The 16,574-nt window shown below is 39.1% G+C and overlaps 1 protein-coding gene across 5 annotated transcripts in view; it reads right to left on the reverse strand.

Annotated features, from left to right (window-relative positions):
• Positions 1-16,574, reverse strand: part of grid1a (glutamate receptor, ionotropic, delta 1a) — a 206,880-nt gene that overhangs the window by 70,653 nt on the left and 119,653 nt on the right. For all 5 annotated transcript variants that reach the window (XM_079687302.1, XM_079687301.1, XM_079687303.1 and 2 more), the window contains exon 3: positions 10,319-10,603. In XM_079687302.1, coding sequence (XP_079543428.1) covers positions 10,319-10,603 — 285 coding nt within the window. The remainder of the gene's footprint in view (positions 1-10,318; positions 10,604-16,574) is intronic.

Consider the following 16,574-nt stretch of genomic DNA (forward strand, 5'->3'; position numbering starts at 1 on the left):
TTTATACACACACACACACACACACACACACACACACACACACACACACACACACACACACACACACACACACACACACACACACACACACACACACACACACACACACACACACACACACACACACACGCACGCACGCACGCACGCACGCACGCACACACACATCACCCTTAGCTTTCTTTGTTTCTAAATTGAATTGAAATTACCCTTGTTGGTTTTGAGTACAATGGGCGGAAAGTCATCTCTGAGCAATTCCTCTAGTTGTAAGTGCACAAACACAATTTGTAAGTTAATCATAGTTCCTTCCCCTTCTGTTTCACAACTGAACCGTTGCAATTAATTTCAACAACAATATTTTCTATATACAGTTTTTAAATGTAGTAGCACATGGTTACATATTGACTGTAGACCAAACATACATATATCTGATTTCATGTGTACTCTATTCTTAATTGTGAATCCTCCTTGTTGTACTGACCCTTGAGGGCTTGTTGTTCCCCCTTGAACATTAGTGATGAGTCAAACAAACAAGTATCTAACTCATAAACACATATTTGTTGTGGAGTTGAAGAAATGTGATTATTTATCCAAGAGGCTTTGTCAAAATCCTTGTTCACAGCATGATTCTACAAGAGTCTTAACATGAATGAATGTTGTCAAACCTGCATAATTAGTTTGAGCTTCGAAAACTTTATAAAGACTTTCAACGCAACAGAAATCATCCTCGTAGAGGCTTTTGAGTTCCTAAAAAGGACAATGCGGTTCAGATTGGATCAACAGGAGAAGAGATCTAGATCAAAAGACAGAACTATCCTCTGCAGTGACATAATGAATCCCATTGTTGGCTGGAAATCTTGTATAAATCCCAACTGGGAAATAGAAGGAACAAACTGTTGTAAACAAACAGTTTTTAATCCCTTGAAGGGTCGAGGGAAAGCTGCCATGCGATAACGACTCTAGGACTTCGATAGAAACATCGGACTTCAAATCCAGTGTTCCGAACCCGAAGCAGGCTTTTCCACCGGGCGTCCCTGTCAGCCACGCTCAGGGCTGCAGGAAAGAGGATTAACGTGGAATTAAAGGTCTGATTTTTGGAAATGTTTACCCAAGCGTCATTTCTGAACACAAATCTGCTTCTGAGACTTTTAGATATCAGAACGTAACCTTTCTCTGCCCCATATATATCAGCATCCGGCTTTGTCACAAAATATGGGAACTCACTCAGCACTGTTGATATCTCTCCATCCCTTACCTATCTTTTACTCTAACTGTATCAGTTTTGGAAGGACAGGCTAGATAAATCTACGGAGACTGAGATATAACCAATGAGGTTTCTCTAACATCCTTTTCAGCTTAATGTTCCTCGAGGTTGTAACAAAAGCGGGACTCCCTCTTGTATTGGAGCGATGCTGAAATGAGTATCCCATGATCAAAGGCCTCAGAGGTTTTTACAGAGCTGTCGAGCTGAGTTGCAATCCAAGCAGTGAGCTATGGCTACCAGCCCGTGTTTACTCAAGATTGTGATGAGTTTGTTTAAGCAATCAGAGTTTTGTCTTGCAACAATAACATCTGTTAATCCTATGCAATGAAGATTTATTTTGCAAATCTGAAATAGATCAGGTGCTGAGTGTGTTGTGCATTGCCACAAGTGCAATGAGACACACAGAAAAAAACTGTAAGAGAGAAACTGCTTCGGATTAAATTCACCCTCATTTTACTTACTTTCATTAACTACTGTATGTGAATATAAGTACAACAAATGGTATCTTATGACATAGATAAGCACATCATATCCAAACAACAGTACAACATATTTTGCGGCCACTTGCATCGAAATGTTTGACCTGTGTGTGTGTGACAGTAATTAATAAATCAACACTAAATGAGAACCTTATTGCATCATGCAGCACTTAGAACATATTTTACCAAAAGAAAACTGACAGATATTAGCTGCTGATAATATACACCAAAGGAACGCAAATTAAATGTTGTGATCACAAGATGTCATTTCTAGTTCATGCATTATTGATTAGTTTCTTGCTTTTAATATTACACTACCAATATTTTGTGGCCAAAATAAAACACAAATGTTTGATTAAAAATCACACGATTAGCCCGACAGTCACAAAACATAATCGGGAAGCAATCTAGCAGCATTTGGGACTGGATACATGTTTGTAAGCTAATGTGGAGAGTGCAAATTATCCATTTAAACCAATAATCAGAGTGCATGTAAATGCAATAATCACAATTTATCATTAGAGGACAGGGCATTTTTGGTGAAGATAATAGAGAAGAGGGCAAATACAGAGAGGCTTTGTCTGTATGTCTATCTGCATATTGTACATTATGAGTTATGAACTGGTTTTGGACTAACAATCCGACACCTTGCAGAAGAAGACAAATGGTGAAGAAATTAGAATGATCTTCTCACACAATGCCAAACACCATTGATGGAATGGTCCTTAGTGGTGTGGGACTCCAGTGCTCAGCCTAGCTTAGGCAAAGATAAGGTTCAGGTTAAAGAGATACATGTAAGGCTCAGATGGAGCAGATAAATAAACCCTTGCTAGTGATTTTGCTATATGTATAGGCAGAGAATTAGAGGAAAATACCATCATACCATAGGAAATTATACAAAATAAATGAAGTTGACCAATCAAATTTGTGTCAGATGAGGTATGTTATCATAAACTTGTTTGTTCTTACTTTCTTTTTCATTCTGTTAATGGTTGTGGTCCAAATATTGATCTTCTAAAGAGGACATCTTAAGCTCATTTTCAGGTTCCTATTTGTATTTTATTTTAGCCTCTGCAGACCATACATGCACAAAAACCTATATCACACATGACAAACCACAAACCACCATTAGCATATCGGGGCTTCTTTAATATAACGGAGACAAAACCACCACTACATGACCATAACACAGGATTTGGATTCGATATGTTGGATAAATATGTTTTTTGGTGAAGTTATGATGTTGATTCATCTCATCAGTTTTTTGTCTTTTTTAGGTGAATCTGTGAAAATGAGTATATTCTCTTCCCTGTTTATACACTGATTTGTGTTGTTATGCTTCAGTGAAAATAGATATTGGTATTCTAACCATTTGCTGTTGTTTATTTTGAGCAGGCTAAAATAAAAAACGATCACAACTGAGCCTCAGACTTGAATGTAATGCATTGTTTTGACACAGGAGGTCCACATCTACTAAAGTCTTTTAACCATTCTTCTGGGTAGTTTGAATTTGCTATTATACTTTTGGTCGGCATGAACATATGCCATTGTCATTCAAAGGCAATACAAACTGAAGGGAAGCAGCATCAACCAAAAGGTTCCAATATTAGTAGTCAAGTCCCAATGTGCAGACCTAATATATATTTCAGTCCAGGCCCAGTCCATAATCTCAAAGATACTGTCAGTTTACACTGCCACTGTGTAGGCTTTAGCAAAAAATACATTTAACTGCCTTATTTTGTTGCTAAGTTTGGCTGGCATGCCTTTGGGAAGCCGTGTGCTTAGAAGGGAGACAATCGGACCAGAATGCAACAATTTAAATTATAAATATGACAAATAATGCAGGAATACATTAAAACTGAAAAATCAGCCCCTGCACAAAACTGTAGAGTATAATAATGGAAAGCATGTTTTCTTTCATTATTTAAAAATAGGTCAGGTTAAAGGTTTCAAATAGTTTGCTGAGATGAGGAAAATTGCCTTGACATTTTTCTCAGTTTTCTGTCATCAACACAGAAGTATGCAAATAAGGTCTTGCCAGTTATTTTACCCTTTCACAAAAAGCTTAAGTGTCTTGCTCTCTGGTCATGCAGGATTAATTTATTCTTTTCCAGCGGGTAATCAACATCGTAGTGAGGAGAATAATGGAGCAGTATCTTAAAAATATCCGTACATTTCCTATTTCTTACAATCTCCTATGAATGATGAACCTTTTCTAAATTGTTCCTGGACAACCTTTCAGAATAAGATTTAATACAGAGAGCTATCAGGTAAAAAAATGAACTGTATTTACCTAAACTGCATAAGAAAGCTAATAATATCTCTTCCCAAAAACTCTATGTTCTATATTAAACATTTGTTATCCTCTCGTTTCGTCCAACTTTTACAATAAGCTAATTATTTCAAGGTCACCTGTGCGTTCACTACCTGTGAAATAACATATTAATTACAGTTGTTACAGTTAGTTGGCAGTATCACAGACCTTAAGGCTTAAATGTAGCATTACATTGTCATTTTCTGTGAAATAAGTTAATATCAAAAGCGTATGAAATGTCGATGCAGGTCTTCACTGTTCCCAAAATGCTTGGTTTATATTCTCAGATCTGTCGCCAACCCTAACATAACAAATTACACAAAGACCACGGTCTCTGCAGGAGGGATCCTTTGTGTTTGTCCTGCCTCAGTTATAAATGCACGTTCCACATTAGGAACCACCCCCTACATGGGTCCAAGAGCATCTTAATCAATCTCACAACTAATCCCAGCCTAATTCTCTCCTCCTTTAACAGAGAGCCAGTCACCACAGGGTGGGCAGAGACAGATATAGCTGCTCCAAATTCATTACTAAGCACAGGTTAACTCAGTCAGACCTGCCAAGGAGCCTGCTGATGTTCAAGAAATCGACCTTTCTCTTAAGATTTCCGATAATCGTGCCTCTTGTGCCCTCCTTGTTATGATAAAATGACAGGGCAATTGTACAGACACTTTTGTCTGCAGATAGGCTATCCACTGTGCCTCCTCCCACACAGAATCAATAGCTTCCTTTTACATAAACACAACTGTGACTACAGCGTAAGCACATGTTAAATGGCTTTGCAAAGGCACGCAGATAACATATATCAAACCCTTAGACTGAGAGTGTACAGCAAACAGCTCTGTGCTTTCAGCTAAACTCGTTAGGCGTCAGCCTCTGGGGAACATTAATGACCCAGGGAGGCATTAATGAATCTCATGGAAATCCATCCAATAGCCGAGATATTTCCGTCTAGACCAAAGTGGTGGTTTGGCCTGCTGACCTACAGGCTGACATTGCCATGCTATCATTTAGTTGGACTTGTTTAGGGGTTAATGAAAATACATTTTCATATTACCATTTTAACATATTTCTTATACATCTCTGTTCCTATTACTAGAACACGTTAAATGCAGAGTCTATTTCAGCGTGTCATTGTGTGTATATGCCGCACGATTAAAAAGAGGTTTAATAATCCTCCATTTCCTTTCCTAATTTCCTTCCCTGATCAAACAGCGAAGGTGACTCAGCTAACTCTCAAGGTCTTTTCAGGATCTTACTGTTTGGGAGGGCGTGGGCCAGATAGAAAGGCATATTGTGTCTGATTTGACAGCATGGCATGACTGACTTATTCAATCTGCAACCATTCCTCTGAACTGTGGGGATTTATGGATGGTTTGATAAACAAGAGAAGAGGAGAGAATGAACACGAGTTGTGTCAGGTCATGGTAAAATGTAGAATTAAATGTAATAAAACCACATCTTTGGATTCAGTCGCTGTATTTTAAATAAGACATTCATTTTTTGGGTACACAAGTTTCTTCTGATATCGGTGCACTTTGGTCATTTTCAGAAGAATCCTTGCAGCGCATGGTCCTTGACTGCAGAGGGAGAGTTTGCCTTGCCTGAAGTTTGTTTGTCAGTATTTCTGTTGTTCGGGTGAACTTTTGTTGCCTTGACATGCACCAGGTCTATTTTGTCCTTTTCAAATAAAAATAGGAGACATTAAACTACCCTTCTGCGCTGTCAGAGAGCAGGGCTGAAATCCGCACCATAGAACTGTTTGAAGGAGGAAAAATAAATTGGCATAAAAAAAAGAAAGACCTTAACAAGAAGGAAAAAGCTGAATCCTAAAAGGCGTGAAAGGTCTTTTGGTTTGCAATGGGCTTTATGGGATTATAATATTATTGGATCATTTCATATTTGTTTTGGGCACAAAACCAACAAAAGGATGTGTTACATTCGTATTATGAAATCAGCTTCCTTGAACTAAAGATTAAGGTTATTACTGTTGCTTTTGAAAGCCATTAAGGAAAATGCTCTCTCACAATAGAGAATCAAATTATGTGTTGAAAATGTATGATAACAAATGGAGCCAGAAGAGGTGAAGCCTTAAGAGTTGTTTGTTGTGGCTTTTATGCAACTGATGCATTGGTGGCTTGACTGCTAGCTTCCCTGACACACTTCATTACACCAGGCTACTTCGCCTCTGAGGTCAAGGAATTCAGCCGTTTGAGCTATAATAACGCACCCTGCTCTCCGACTGAAGAGCAGGGTGCTGCACACCACCCAAAAACAAAGGAATATGACTGGTTATATTAATCATTTTCAAGATTAGTGTTTTTTAGATAATGATTTTTCAGATCATTTTTGTATGAGGCCACACACAGGAAATACACTTCAGGATAAACACCTTGAGGTCAACTATCAAGGATGCATTTGAAACAAATATTCAATCACTTGTTAACAAATAAATACAAACAAAAGCTCTTCTTCATCCTCACATGAAATGTACAAAAAAACTGCAAGGGGTTCAACATTCAAGAAGCTTCTGAAATATTTTAGGATTTCATCTTTGATTTTGTCTCGTTTCCGGGTCCTATCCTGGCTGCCAATAGCTGACTTGATGTCCCTAGTGCTACAGTGTTATGCCGGTGGCTCTAAGTTAAGCGGTGCTCTATATTTTATAGCATCTGCCTTTACAGACTAAGGCACCATCAGCAAATTGATGAATCGGCAGCCCAGCAAAAACAAAGCATTATTAAACTACATCGCAAATCCATCAGCTCACTGATACCTCACATGTTCGATAAAGATGGCCTTGGTATAGCAATCATGCTCGTGATGAATCTGTAAATTAAATGTCCTTTTTGAACATTTTCTGACCGTCATTTACTCATATTATTAGTTTTGAATCAGATAAAGAAATAATGGAATGATGATCTTTTCGAATCTCTGAAAGAAGAAATTAAAAACTTTCTATAGGAGGTAATGTAAAACAAAGATAGCGATACAAAGATGGAGCACAGTGATGATGGATCACATAGTGCTTTGTCATTGTGACAGTCTTTTAAAACATTTAATTATAGCTAAGAGGGAGAAAGAACACGCCTTGTCAGTGTGGACATCTTTTAATTCCTAAACATTAATGTAACTGCTATTTAATGGTCAAATAATGTCTTGCTGTCTGACACTCAGTGCTTCAGCCGGTAAGTCGTTTGCATTACTCCGTGTAATATAACTAGACTTTTATGATAAAAGTACTTGACAAACCATCTCAAAGTTCTTTGCTGATATATTTTTGTTTAAATAAAACTTAGTAACGCTGTTTAGATTACAGATGGTTTGACAAATATAATTGCAGTCATGTTTTCAAGCAACACTCAATGAACCGTAGTGTTTTATTTTGTTAGTTATGAAATATTGAATGTCAATTTGTACCTTTTTTTGTATGTTATGGAAATGATGTATCTAATTAACGGTTAGAGCCCATAATAAAATACAGATGAACCTGTATGTACGAGTTACATGTTCATGACTAAAAACTCTACGAAAATCTGGGCATTTCTGGCAAAACCTAAACAAGGAATGTTATACTACAACCGTTGGAGATGTCACAAGAATATCACACATATCATAACATGAACTTTCCTAGAGAGGGAGATGTCACAGTGTTGTACTTCCTGCCTTTTTATGCTAAACATAGACAGGAAGCTCAGAAGAGGAGATAGGAAGGCTTTGACAAGATCACACCGAGAGCACACTCTATGCTCCTGTGCCATGATCTAGCTTACATCACCTAATTTCCTCTGTTTGAATATAACTGATCTGACAGCTTGAGTCGGAAGTGACACGGTGTCGAAACTTATCTGCGTTCTAAAGGTTAAGCAATGATGGAAACTGTGGCAAAAACAAAGGAGACAGAGATAAAAGTAGTTTATATAAAGTTAGCAATGCGATATTCCGTCATTGCAGTATTCAGTTACGTTTGATTTGTAAATTCACCAATGGATAAGATAAAGAAAACTTACAAAATAGGAAAAACATCTTGATAATACAGTCATTAACATAATACAATTCTATAGTTTGTTTATTTAAGCTGTATAAACGTTGGCTATCAAAACGTTTCTGCAGGATATTCGCCAAGATAACTAAAAGTGTCAACATGTCTTATCAGCCAGACCGACTGACAGCACGAGTGTGGGTGTGCAGTGTCTGTTATTTAGCTCAAAACCTGTTAAATACCAAATGCTGGCTTTTAAATGTCAGATTTCTGACCTTGTTTACTTATTCTTCGATGAGCTCTTCATTTCAATCAAAGTGTTTAAACAACTTCATGTATGACTACCGGTACTTGTGTTTGGCAACCATCTAAGATGAGTCATATAATACACACAACAGTAAGGGAAGGTAAACACAACTCATACAACTCAACTTTAAGCTTGACAAAGAAGTAAAACTAAAATGTATCATATGAATCATGTTAAACCACACAGTTACATATCTGAATAAAACTGAGCAGTTCATATTTAAATCCAACACTTACTGTAGTATCCCTATGTTCAAAGCGCAAACACAGATTTACAGGCCGCACTTTTCTCTATAAGCAGCAGTCTGGGTCACTGTAGTACTGCTTCAAGGCAGGCACCATGGGTATTTTGACTGTTATGTGATGAGGATCCTAATTAGCCGCTACATTCCTTAATTTAACGAGTTCAGAGTTAAACAGTGTTAACACCAGCACAAATGTCAACGGTGCTGACTTTGTAGCATCTCATTTAGCTGGCTTAAAAAAAGGCCATTCTGTTACAGCTAGAATTACTATCCATTATTTCTCACCAACAGTGCCTTGTTAAACCTTCATGCATTAGATACAGGTTCCCTCTCAAGGGTTTGCAATTTAAGGCTATGGTGCACTGTTCTGCGGTGAGATGTTCTACACTAAGACTTTCTGATAGGATATTATTCAAAGTGAAAAGTGTGTTGTACCAGGAGGGACTAATATTTCCGCAAAATGCAGATTGATGGATAGAAAGCAAGACAGATAGGCAGACAACTAGCTATTATAGCAAATCAGAGACAGAGAAATTGAAAAAGGCAGACTGATAGACAGAAAAAACAGCAAGTCAGACATACAGGAAATAAAGTCAGACAGACATCTAGATAGAAAAGACAGATACTAAGGGACACATTGAGATAGCTAGTCAGTCAGACAGACAGACAGACAGACAGACAGACAGACAGACAGATAGAAAGAAAGATAGACAGATGCTCTTCCACGGAGGGATTTTAATCGATCCAAATTAATGCTGAAAATCCACTTTCTACAAAGAGTGTCTTAAGACAGATCTCTGTAAATGTGAAACAGCATGTCACATACATTAACTGGGAGCTCCGTGACTAGCCGTAGGGTGTGTGTGTGTGTGTGTGTGTGTGTGTGTGTGTGTGTGTGTGTGTGTGTGTGTGTGTGTGTGTGTGTGTGTGTGTGTGTGTGTGTGTGTGCGTGTGTGTGTGTGTGCTGGGTAGCTTCTGTGAGATAAGTGGAAGGCTGTTTTCCCCTGAGACCTCGCTTTGCCGTACCGTAGCTTCTACTGTACTGAGAAAAATCAAACTGATTTACGCTCTCCTCGTGATTGCACTTCTCCGAGTAATAAAAAGATTAGCCAGCAGTGGCAAAGTATCATCAGAGTAATGCCAATGCAGCAATATATACTCCTAATCTTTCTGCCCTTGTACCATCTTGTCAATCACTCCACACTCCTTTTCCTTTTACCAAATGTGGGTCAGGAAAGGTCTGGTCCATGTGGGCGTTGTGATGAGAATAATGACAAATAATACAGTATATTAAGTACTGTTGGGACACGCCGTCATCCTTTGGTGCCACCAATGAGCCAATTAGGCGCAGACTTGTCTCTTCATGAAGATGCTACTAATGGTGAACGAAGCAATGAGATTTAGTTTTTCCTGACAATCTCCACTGAACTTTGATGCATTTTTGTAGCAAAGTGAATGTACAATGCGTGTGTGTGTGTGTGTGTGTGTGTGTGTGTGTGTGTGTGTGTGTGTGTGTGGTGATGTTCTTTCATCTTAGCTCATACTCTGATTGTGTTCTTCAGCACAAGAATTCTTAGTGTTAATATACGGCTTTACGTCAGCCTGATCTCCCGCTGACACCGGAGGGGTTTTTCGGAGCATTAACATTTAAATTAAAGAGCTGAAATCATCTCACATACAAATGTCATGTGTTTTTTTGGCCATCAGCTGCTCTCATCCGTCCCAACTCACCGTAGTCGCTCTCATAAAAGATGATGAACTTCTGCCAGTGTAGTTCTGAGACGAGGGTGAGCAGCACGTCGTTGATTCGAACAGGTGGACGGGCAGCCAACGTGTAGCTCTCTCCTTCTGGGCTGGGGTTGAGCTGGCAGGCGGTGCGGGGCGCGCCATCCCCATTTCTCTGGATGAAGAGGTGGGGAATGTGCATTGCATCTGTCAGAGACTGTAGGGCACTCGCAGCTGCGCAGCCAGTGGATGTGACCAGAGCGAGGATCCCCTGGTTCATCAGCTCACATGCTGCACAGAGGAAAGAATAACAGAGGGAAGATGGGTGAAGAAAAAGGAGTAATGGGGTGCAGACAAGGATTTAAAGAAAGGAAATAGAATATAGGATAAGGTAATAGGAGGGAAAGAATAATGAGAAAAGCAAAATATATGGAGGAAGATGGAGTCGGGTAAGAAGAAGAGGAGAAATAAGGCAAAACATGGTTAGATTTGCAATTCAAAGTCCATTACAGCATGTTTTTCATTGAACAAATATGTCAGGTTGTTAGAGCACTGTACATTATTCAAGAAAGTGTGCTCAACTGCTTTTAAGAATTGAAGATGGGTCTTTGTGTATCCTCCTTAGGATTACATCTGAGCCTCTGCAGTAGAGAAGAGATCACAGAAAGGAGGGGATTGGTTCTCAAATTGTATTATAATGTGTAGACGAGAGATTCAGAGGGGTGCATCCTCTAATCCTTTTCCCCAGACAAAAATGAGACAGCTGATTAAAGCCAAAAATGCCAGCTCAAGTCAGCAGTCGCTTGAAAATCAGCAGATGTCTCAGAGTGGTACAGGAGTCAGTGTCGTACTTAGCAAAGAACGGAAGTCACACATTAACACCAGGACTATGTTAGAATAAACTTAATTCTGTCACATACACCTCTGTCAATAAACATGGTGAACATCTGTAAGCCAGCACGGACTCAGACTGCAGGCTCAAGCTTGTAAAGTCTGTGGTGGGTCTTAAACCCCCGACATTTTTATTTACACATGTCATTTGGGCTAAATCTGTTTCAGATCCTCTTAGGGCAGGTCAGCATGTCTGCTGGGCAAAATGCCAAATAGCTTATAAAGATGAAAATGGACATTATTAATATTTCTGCAATTGACAAGAAAAGCTGTTCTTTCTAAGTGGTGGTAAATATTTAATGAGAGTGGGTAGACTGAAGTTGCAGTGATGTGATCTATAAAGTACTCATTATTTGCTCGTTAAATTATCTGACGGTTGATCAATGACCTAAAAGATAATGAGTTCCACCAAAAAACCATGTGTTTATTTCATACTAAAGGAAGCGGAGAGATCTTTAAATAAATCAACACAATTAATTTGGAGCAAACCACATTTGTTGTAACGTGTGGTGAAAACGTACTGTAATATGAAGTTAAAAGTTTCTTTTACATTTGACTTCAATGGTGTTTCCAATGCTTTTCAAAACGTTTTCACCAGAATACTGATCATCCTACTTTCTCAATTTTGGGTCAAACACACAGGCTTAAACTAAGTGCATCAAATCAGGCAATATCCCAGGATACTCACTCTATTCTATTCTAAAGCAAAAGATGACTTTCTAAGTTGAAACCACAGCTTTTATAATGTTATAAGGAACAGTACACATTCATATTTTTGACCGTTTATAGCTTTGACCAACCCTGCTTGTGTTGCGTGTGTATTCACGTCATAAAGCAAATCGTATGTTTCCCCTTACAGTAGGTTACAAATATGCAAAACACTGAAACCGGCAATCAGCATAGAAGAGAAAGTGATGGTGATCCAAATGCAAAACAGTTTTAATGAAGAATATTGAATTTGCATATCATTCTAGACTCTGTTATGAGGTGCATAATAATATCCTGCAGGGATTTTCTAATTTAGCAAGTGAAACGGTACAGGGTACTGCTAATGCTGCCTTGAAAATGTAAGCCATCATTTCTCACACAGCAGGCCTGCTATGAACCTTTTAAGAAGCACGAGTACTGCTCACCATGTACATATCATTAACATATACAGGTAAGAAACTGTTGAATCCACCATGATACCAGAGGCAGTAACGGAGGCAGAGGGGAAGAAAGGGGAGGGTGGTTCTGGAGAAAAGGTGTTAGGGATGAGGTGGGAGGTTCATAAGGGGGGGGGGGGGGGGGTGTTCTGTCAATGGGGCCGTACTGGGGAAGGGTTGTGTATGTCTGTGCGAATGTATTGCAGAGGGGGAGGACTATTAATGTGACAAATGACGATTTCATCTGCTGACTGCAAGCACAGGAGTACATTAGGGCTCTGTAAATCATGCGTACAGGGGCAACTAAATAACATGCTGAGGAGGAGCGGGAGAGGAGGAATGGCACAGCCGAGGAAGAGGTAGATGCACTGTAGTTAAAGTAGAACAAAAATGTAAAGTGCAAGATAAAATATAGGGATTATGTGCATCTTTTTGCATGAATGCTAAGGAAAGTGCAAGATGTATTGATGCACAGGAAGTGTGATAATGTTGAGATGGACGCCAGCATTTCCACCAGGGAACTTGGCAAAGACAATCCTTTGTGAAACATGAAATGATAATGCTGTGCTCAGCAGGAAGTCATGTGATCGACAGTAATATAAATCCAGAGCACGATCTAACACTGATCGAATGTCAAAACGTGTCAGCTTGTAACAATAAACTGTGTACTGTACTATGCACTATACTCTGTTCCTGAGAGATGCCAGTGTTATTGCTGCCATTGTAAAGAGGCTGCATGCACTTAGGTATATAGCTGAAATAAGACGATTCATGGATCAGTCAAGAACAGTTTTAAGTGATTGACTTTAATCAATCATCAAATGTAAAATAGCAAACATTCTCTAAGCTATTCAAATGGGAAGACTGCCATTTTTCTGTGTGTTGTAGTACTTTAAATTAAATATTTTGAATCTCGATTGGGTTTTTTCTGAAGATATCTTTTACCTTGTTAAGGACATTTTCAAATATTATTTGACATTCTATAGTTGAAAGAAATTAATAACCCAAATAATTATTCCAACAGATGAGTTGATGATGAATACAATCGGAAAATGCAGGAGTAAAAATATAAAAGGATCAAATGAATTGTTATATTTTGAGACTGTAATGAAATGAGGCTGTGGTCAAGAGGATTGGCAGCCCTTTTGTTGTGTCAGCAGAACTGTTAGTGCTAGTGTTTGCAGGATTAATGCAGTATCACATTTATCATTTATTTCACCAGTTCCACCATCTGCTTATGTGAGAGACTCCAAATGATATACCTTATTTTTTGTTCTAAAAAATATTTTTTTTTTTGTCTGATGAGCAGCCCCCTGTTCCTCGGCCACTTTAAGCAGACTAAAGTGTGTCCGTGGCCATTTTGGCTTGGTAATGGCCCATTATACAGCAGACAGCCCGCTGACAGGAGGCAGGAGCGCTCAACAGTCATTGGCAAGGATGATAATGATGGAATAATCACTCTTAAATGTTCCCCCTGAAGTGGACAGAGGCCATCACTCATTTTCTGCTAGAATATTTCTGCGATATGACATCTAATGTCAGCAGTCCTATATATATACACCTTAAAGAAATAGCTTAGAAAATCCATATAAACCTTCACCATCTTTAATATTTATAATCCTATTGATTCGGAATAATTTGATACATTAATAGACTCTGTATATGGATGCCAATGGATAGGGGGAATAATTTATTACATTTTTAAATTTGTAATTCAAGGAAAAAACTGAAAACACACTGCAGCTCCAGCGCTGTGGCACAGCACATGATGCATGTCCAGTGGCATTCATTGCACCAATAGGAAGTGTTGCTGCTACAAGTCCAGAGTCTTTTCACTCTGTGATATTACAACTTCTCCTGAAGTAAAATATCTGTGTAGTTCTTCCACCTCTGCATTAGCTTTCAATCATGTGTGGACATCCACCACTAAACTTGATTTCTCCCCTGAAAAGCCAATCTCCAGAGCTATGGCTCTTTTTTCCTTTATATTTGTCTTTACAATGACGGGACTGTTTGTCATATAACTGGTAATATTTCCCGACCTCGATCTCTCCTCATCCATTCTTCGACTCACACGAAAGACAGCAAAGGCAAGAGGTGAGCTCAGTTGAGCTGCCACGGGAGCCAAAGCAGAGAGCGAGTGGAGGAAAAACAGTTTTTTAAGGGCGCCGTATCGGAAAAAAGAGAATGTTGCGAAGTGATGCTGTGTGCCTAGCTGCTGCAGGTGTGCAGGCTCTAAATTGGTTTGTTTCAGCACTAATAGGGAGATGAAAAACGCACCCATACCGGCAAAACAGTCATTTTTTATCAGTAATATTATAGGAGATTGATGGATGATGTTTTCAGTAGAGAGGAATGAATACAAAAAAACATCTAATCATCATTGCAAATTTAAAAAAACCCTGATACAATGACCATCACCATGAGATCATGTACTTTTGCTTAACTGTTAGCAAATGCAGGGACCATAACAGGAAAGGGGCTTGTAGATTGTTGGCATAGACATAAAAGGACATCTGCCAAGCGGATTAGGGCTGATCAACAAAAGTACACAGTATTTCTCAGCAGAAGTCCTCGCCTCATCAGACCAGTGCAGTTATGCAGAGATTGGTCCAGGGAGAGAGAGCATTAGCGTCAAGACACCAGGCTGAAAGAAGACATTTCAGCTTTGTGCCACACAATCTGTTTCCTACGAAAACAAGCTGTCGACGGTGTCTTGCCCTCATTTTACAAATGTAATATGAAGGCAGGAAACAAACCACCACACCACTGATGTAGTGAATATTGCATAAATTGGGTCTGTCTTAGTGATTTCACAGTCATTTCGTTTGCTCTGACTCAGAGCACAATCCTGGGATACAAAAGAGTCACCACTGAGACAAATGCTGCGATGTTGTCAACACCACCCTACCCTGCTGCGACAATGGTGTAACTACAGCCTAATTGAGACAGCTTATAATGCGTGATTCAGAATAAAATGTCTGTTTTGTTTCCCTAAGAGACTGCTTGAAAAGGCTTTGATTGTATTGTAATACTGTCTGTTTCATTTAGGATGAGCATCTACTTATTCCCTCAGAATATGAATACCTATAATATGATGAGGAAGATGTTGAAGAAAAATGGAAATAAGAATGGGTTTAGAGAGTTTAGGTTTAAACGAAAAACAATCAGAGAAATTAACGCAACTAGAATATTGTCGACGCTATTTAATTTGGGATTCAATTGTTACAAAGTTGAAGCCAAGCCAAAACTGCAAAGAACATTTTAATCATAAACTTACATACATACATTTTTGTACTTGAGTCTATCAACTTTGGACCAGGCTCCGCGTCTTTTCAGCACAGATTACTGATGACAAGATAATGTGCTGAGATACTGTTAAATTGGTCATTGATGGTTTTTAAGGGATGACAAGCACAAAATACAGTTTATTTGATCTTTTCACTGCTGGAAGATTCACAAGAGCCTTAAATGATCCATATCACCCTCAGCTAAGAGGAGACCGGATGTTGGGTTATTTCCTCATTATCAATGGGCCCTTCCACTTTGCTTTTTGGCAGCTTCCCAAAACATAATAGCTGTTCTCCACACATAAGGGAGGGATGGGAAGTATCAGTATTAGATGGCAGCTGGGCCACAGCTTAGTTCAAGATTTAAATGTATAGCAACATTGCACCATCAGGAGGAATGAATTGTTTCTCCATCCGTCTCTCTCATTCACTCACTCAATCTCGACCATGGCCCTTTCCCTAAGCCTGCTCTCCTGCTGTCAGACTAAGATAAGGGTACACATCCCCATCAATACTATTGATGCTAAAACTCATCTGAACTGTGAAGGAGTGTTTCACCGCTGTAAATTATACCCTATTCCCAGGCAACTGAGAGCTACAGCAACAGAAATAGACTTACAGTAGATACAGCAGCGGACATAATAACAACAGCACCTGTATAGTACAACTCAAATCAGTTCAAATATTTCCTCTATGAAGCTTGAAGGTTTAAATTATGTTTGTATACAGTTGTGGAAAGGAAAATCTAAAAATACAATGAGATTTAATATAACCCCACCACAACCTGGAGCCTCTGAAATCAGTTGGATTCGTACCCAGCTGATCCGTGACTAATCCCCTCTGGGCCCCTGCTCAGTCCTGGCAGTATGCGATCCCCTTCCATGACTTAGTCCATGCAGTGAAGCCTCGTAATGTCGCTAAGCACGATGCATGGAA

The sequence above is a fragment of the Notothenia rossii genome (genome assembly GCF_949606895.1).
Source record: "Notothenia rossii genome assembly, chromosome: 6".
In the NCBI taxonomy this organism is placed as follows: domain Eukaryota; kingdom Metazoa; phylum Chordata; class Actinopteri; order Perciformes; family Nototheniidae; genus Notothenia; species Notothenia rossii.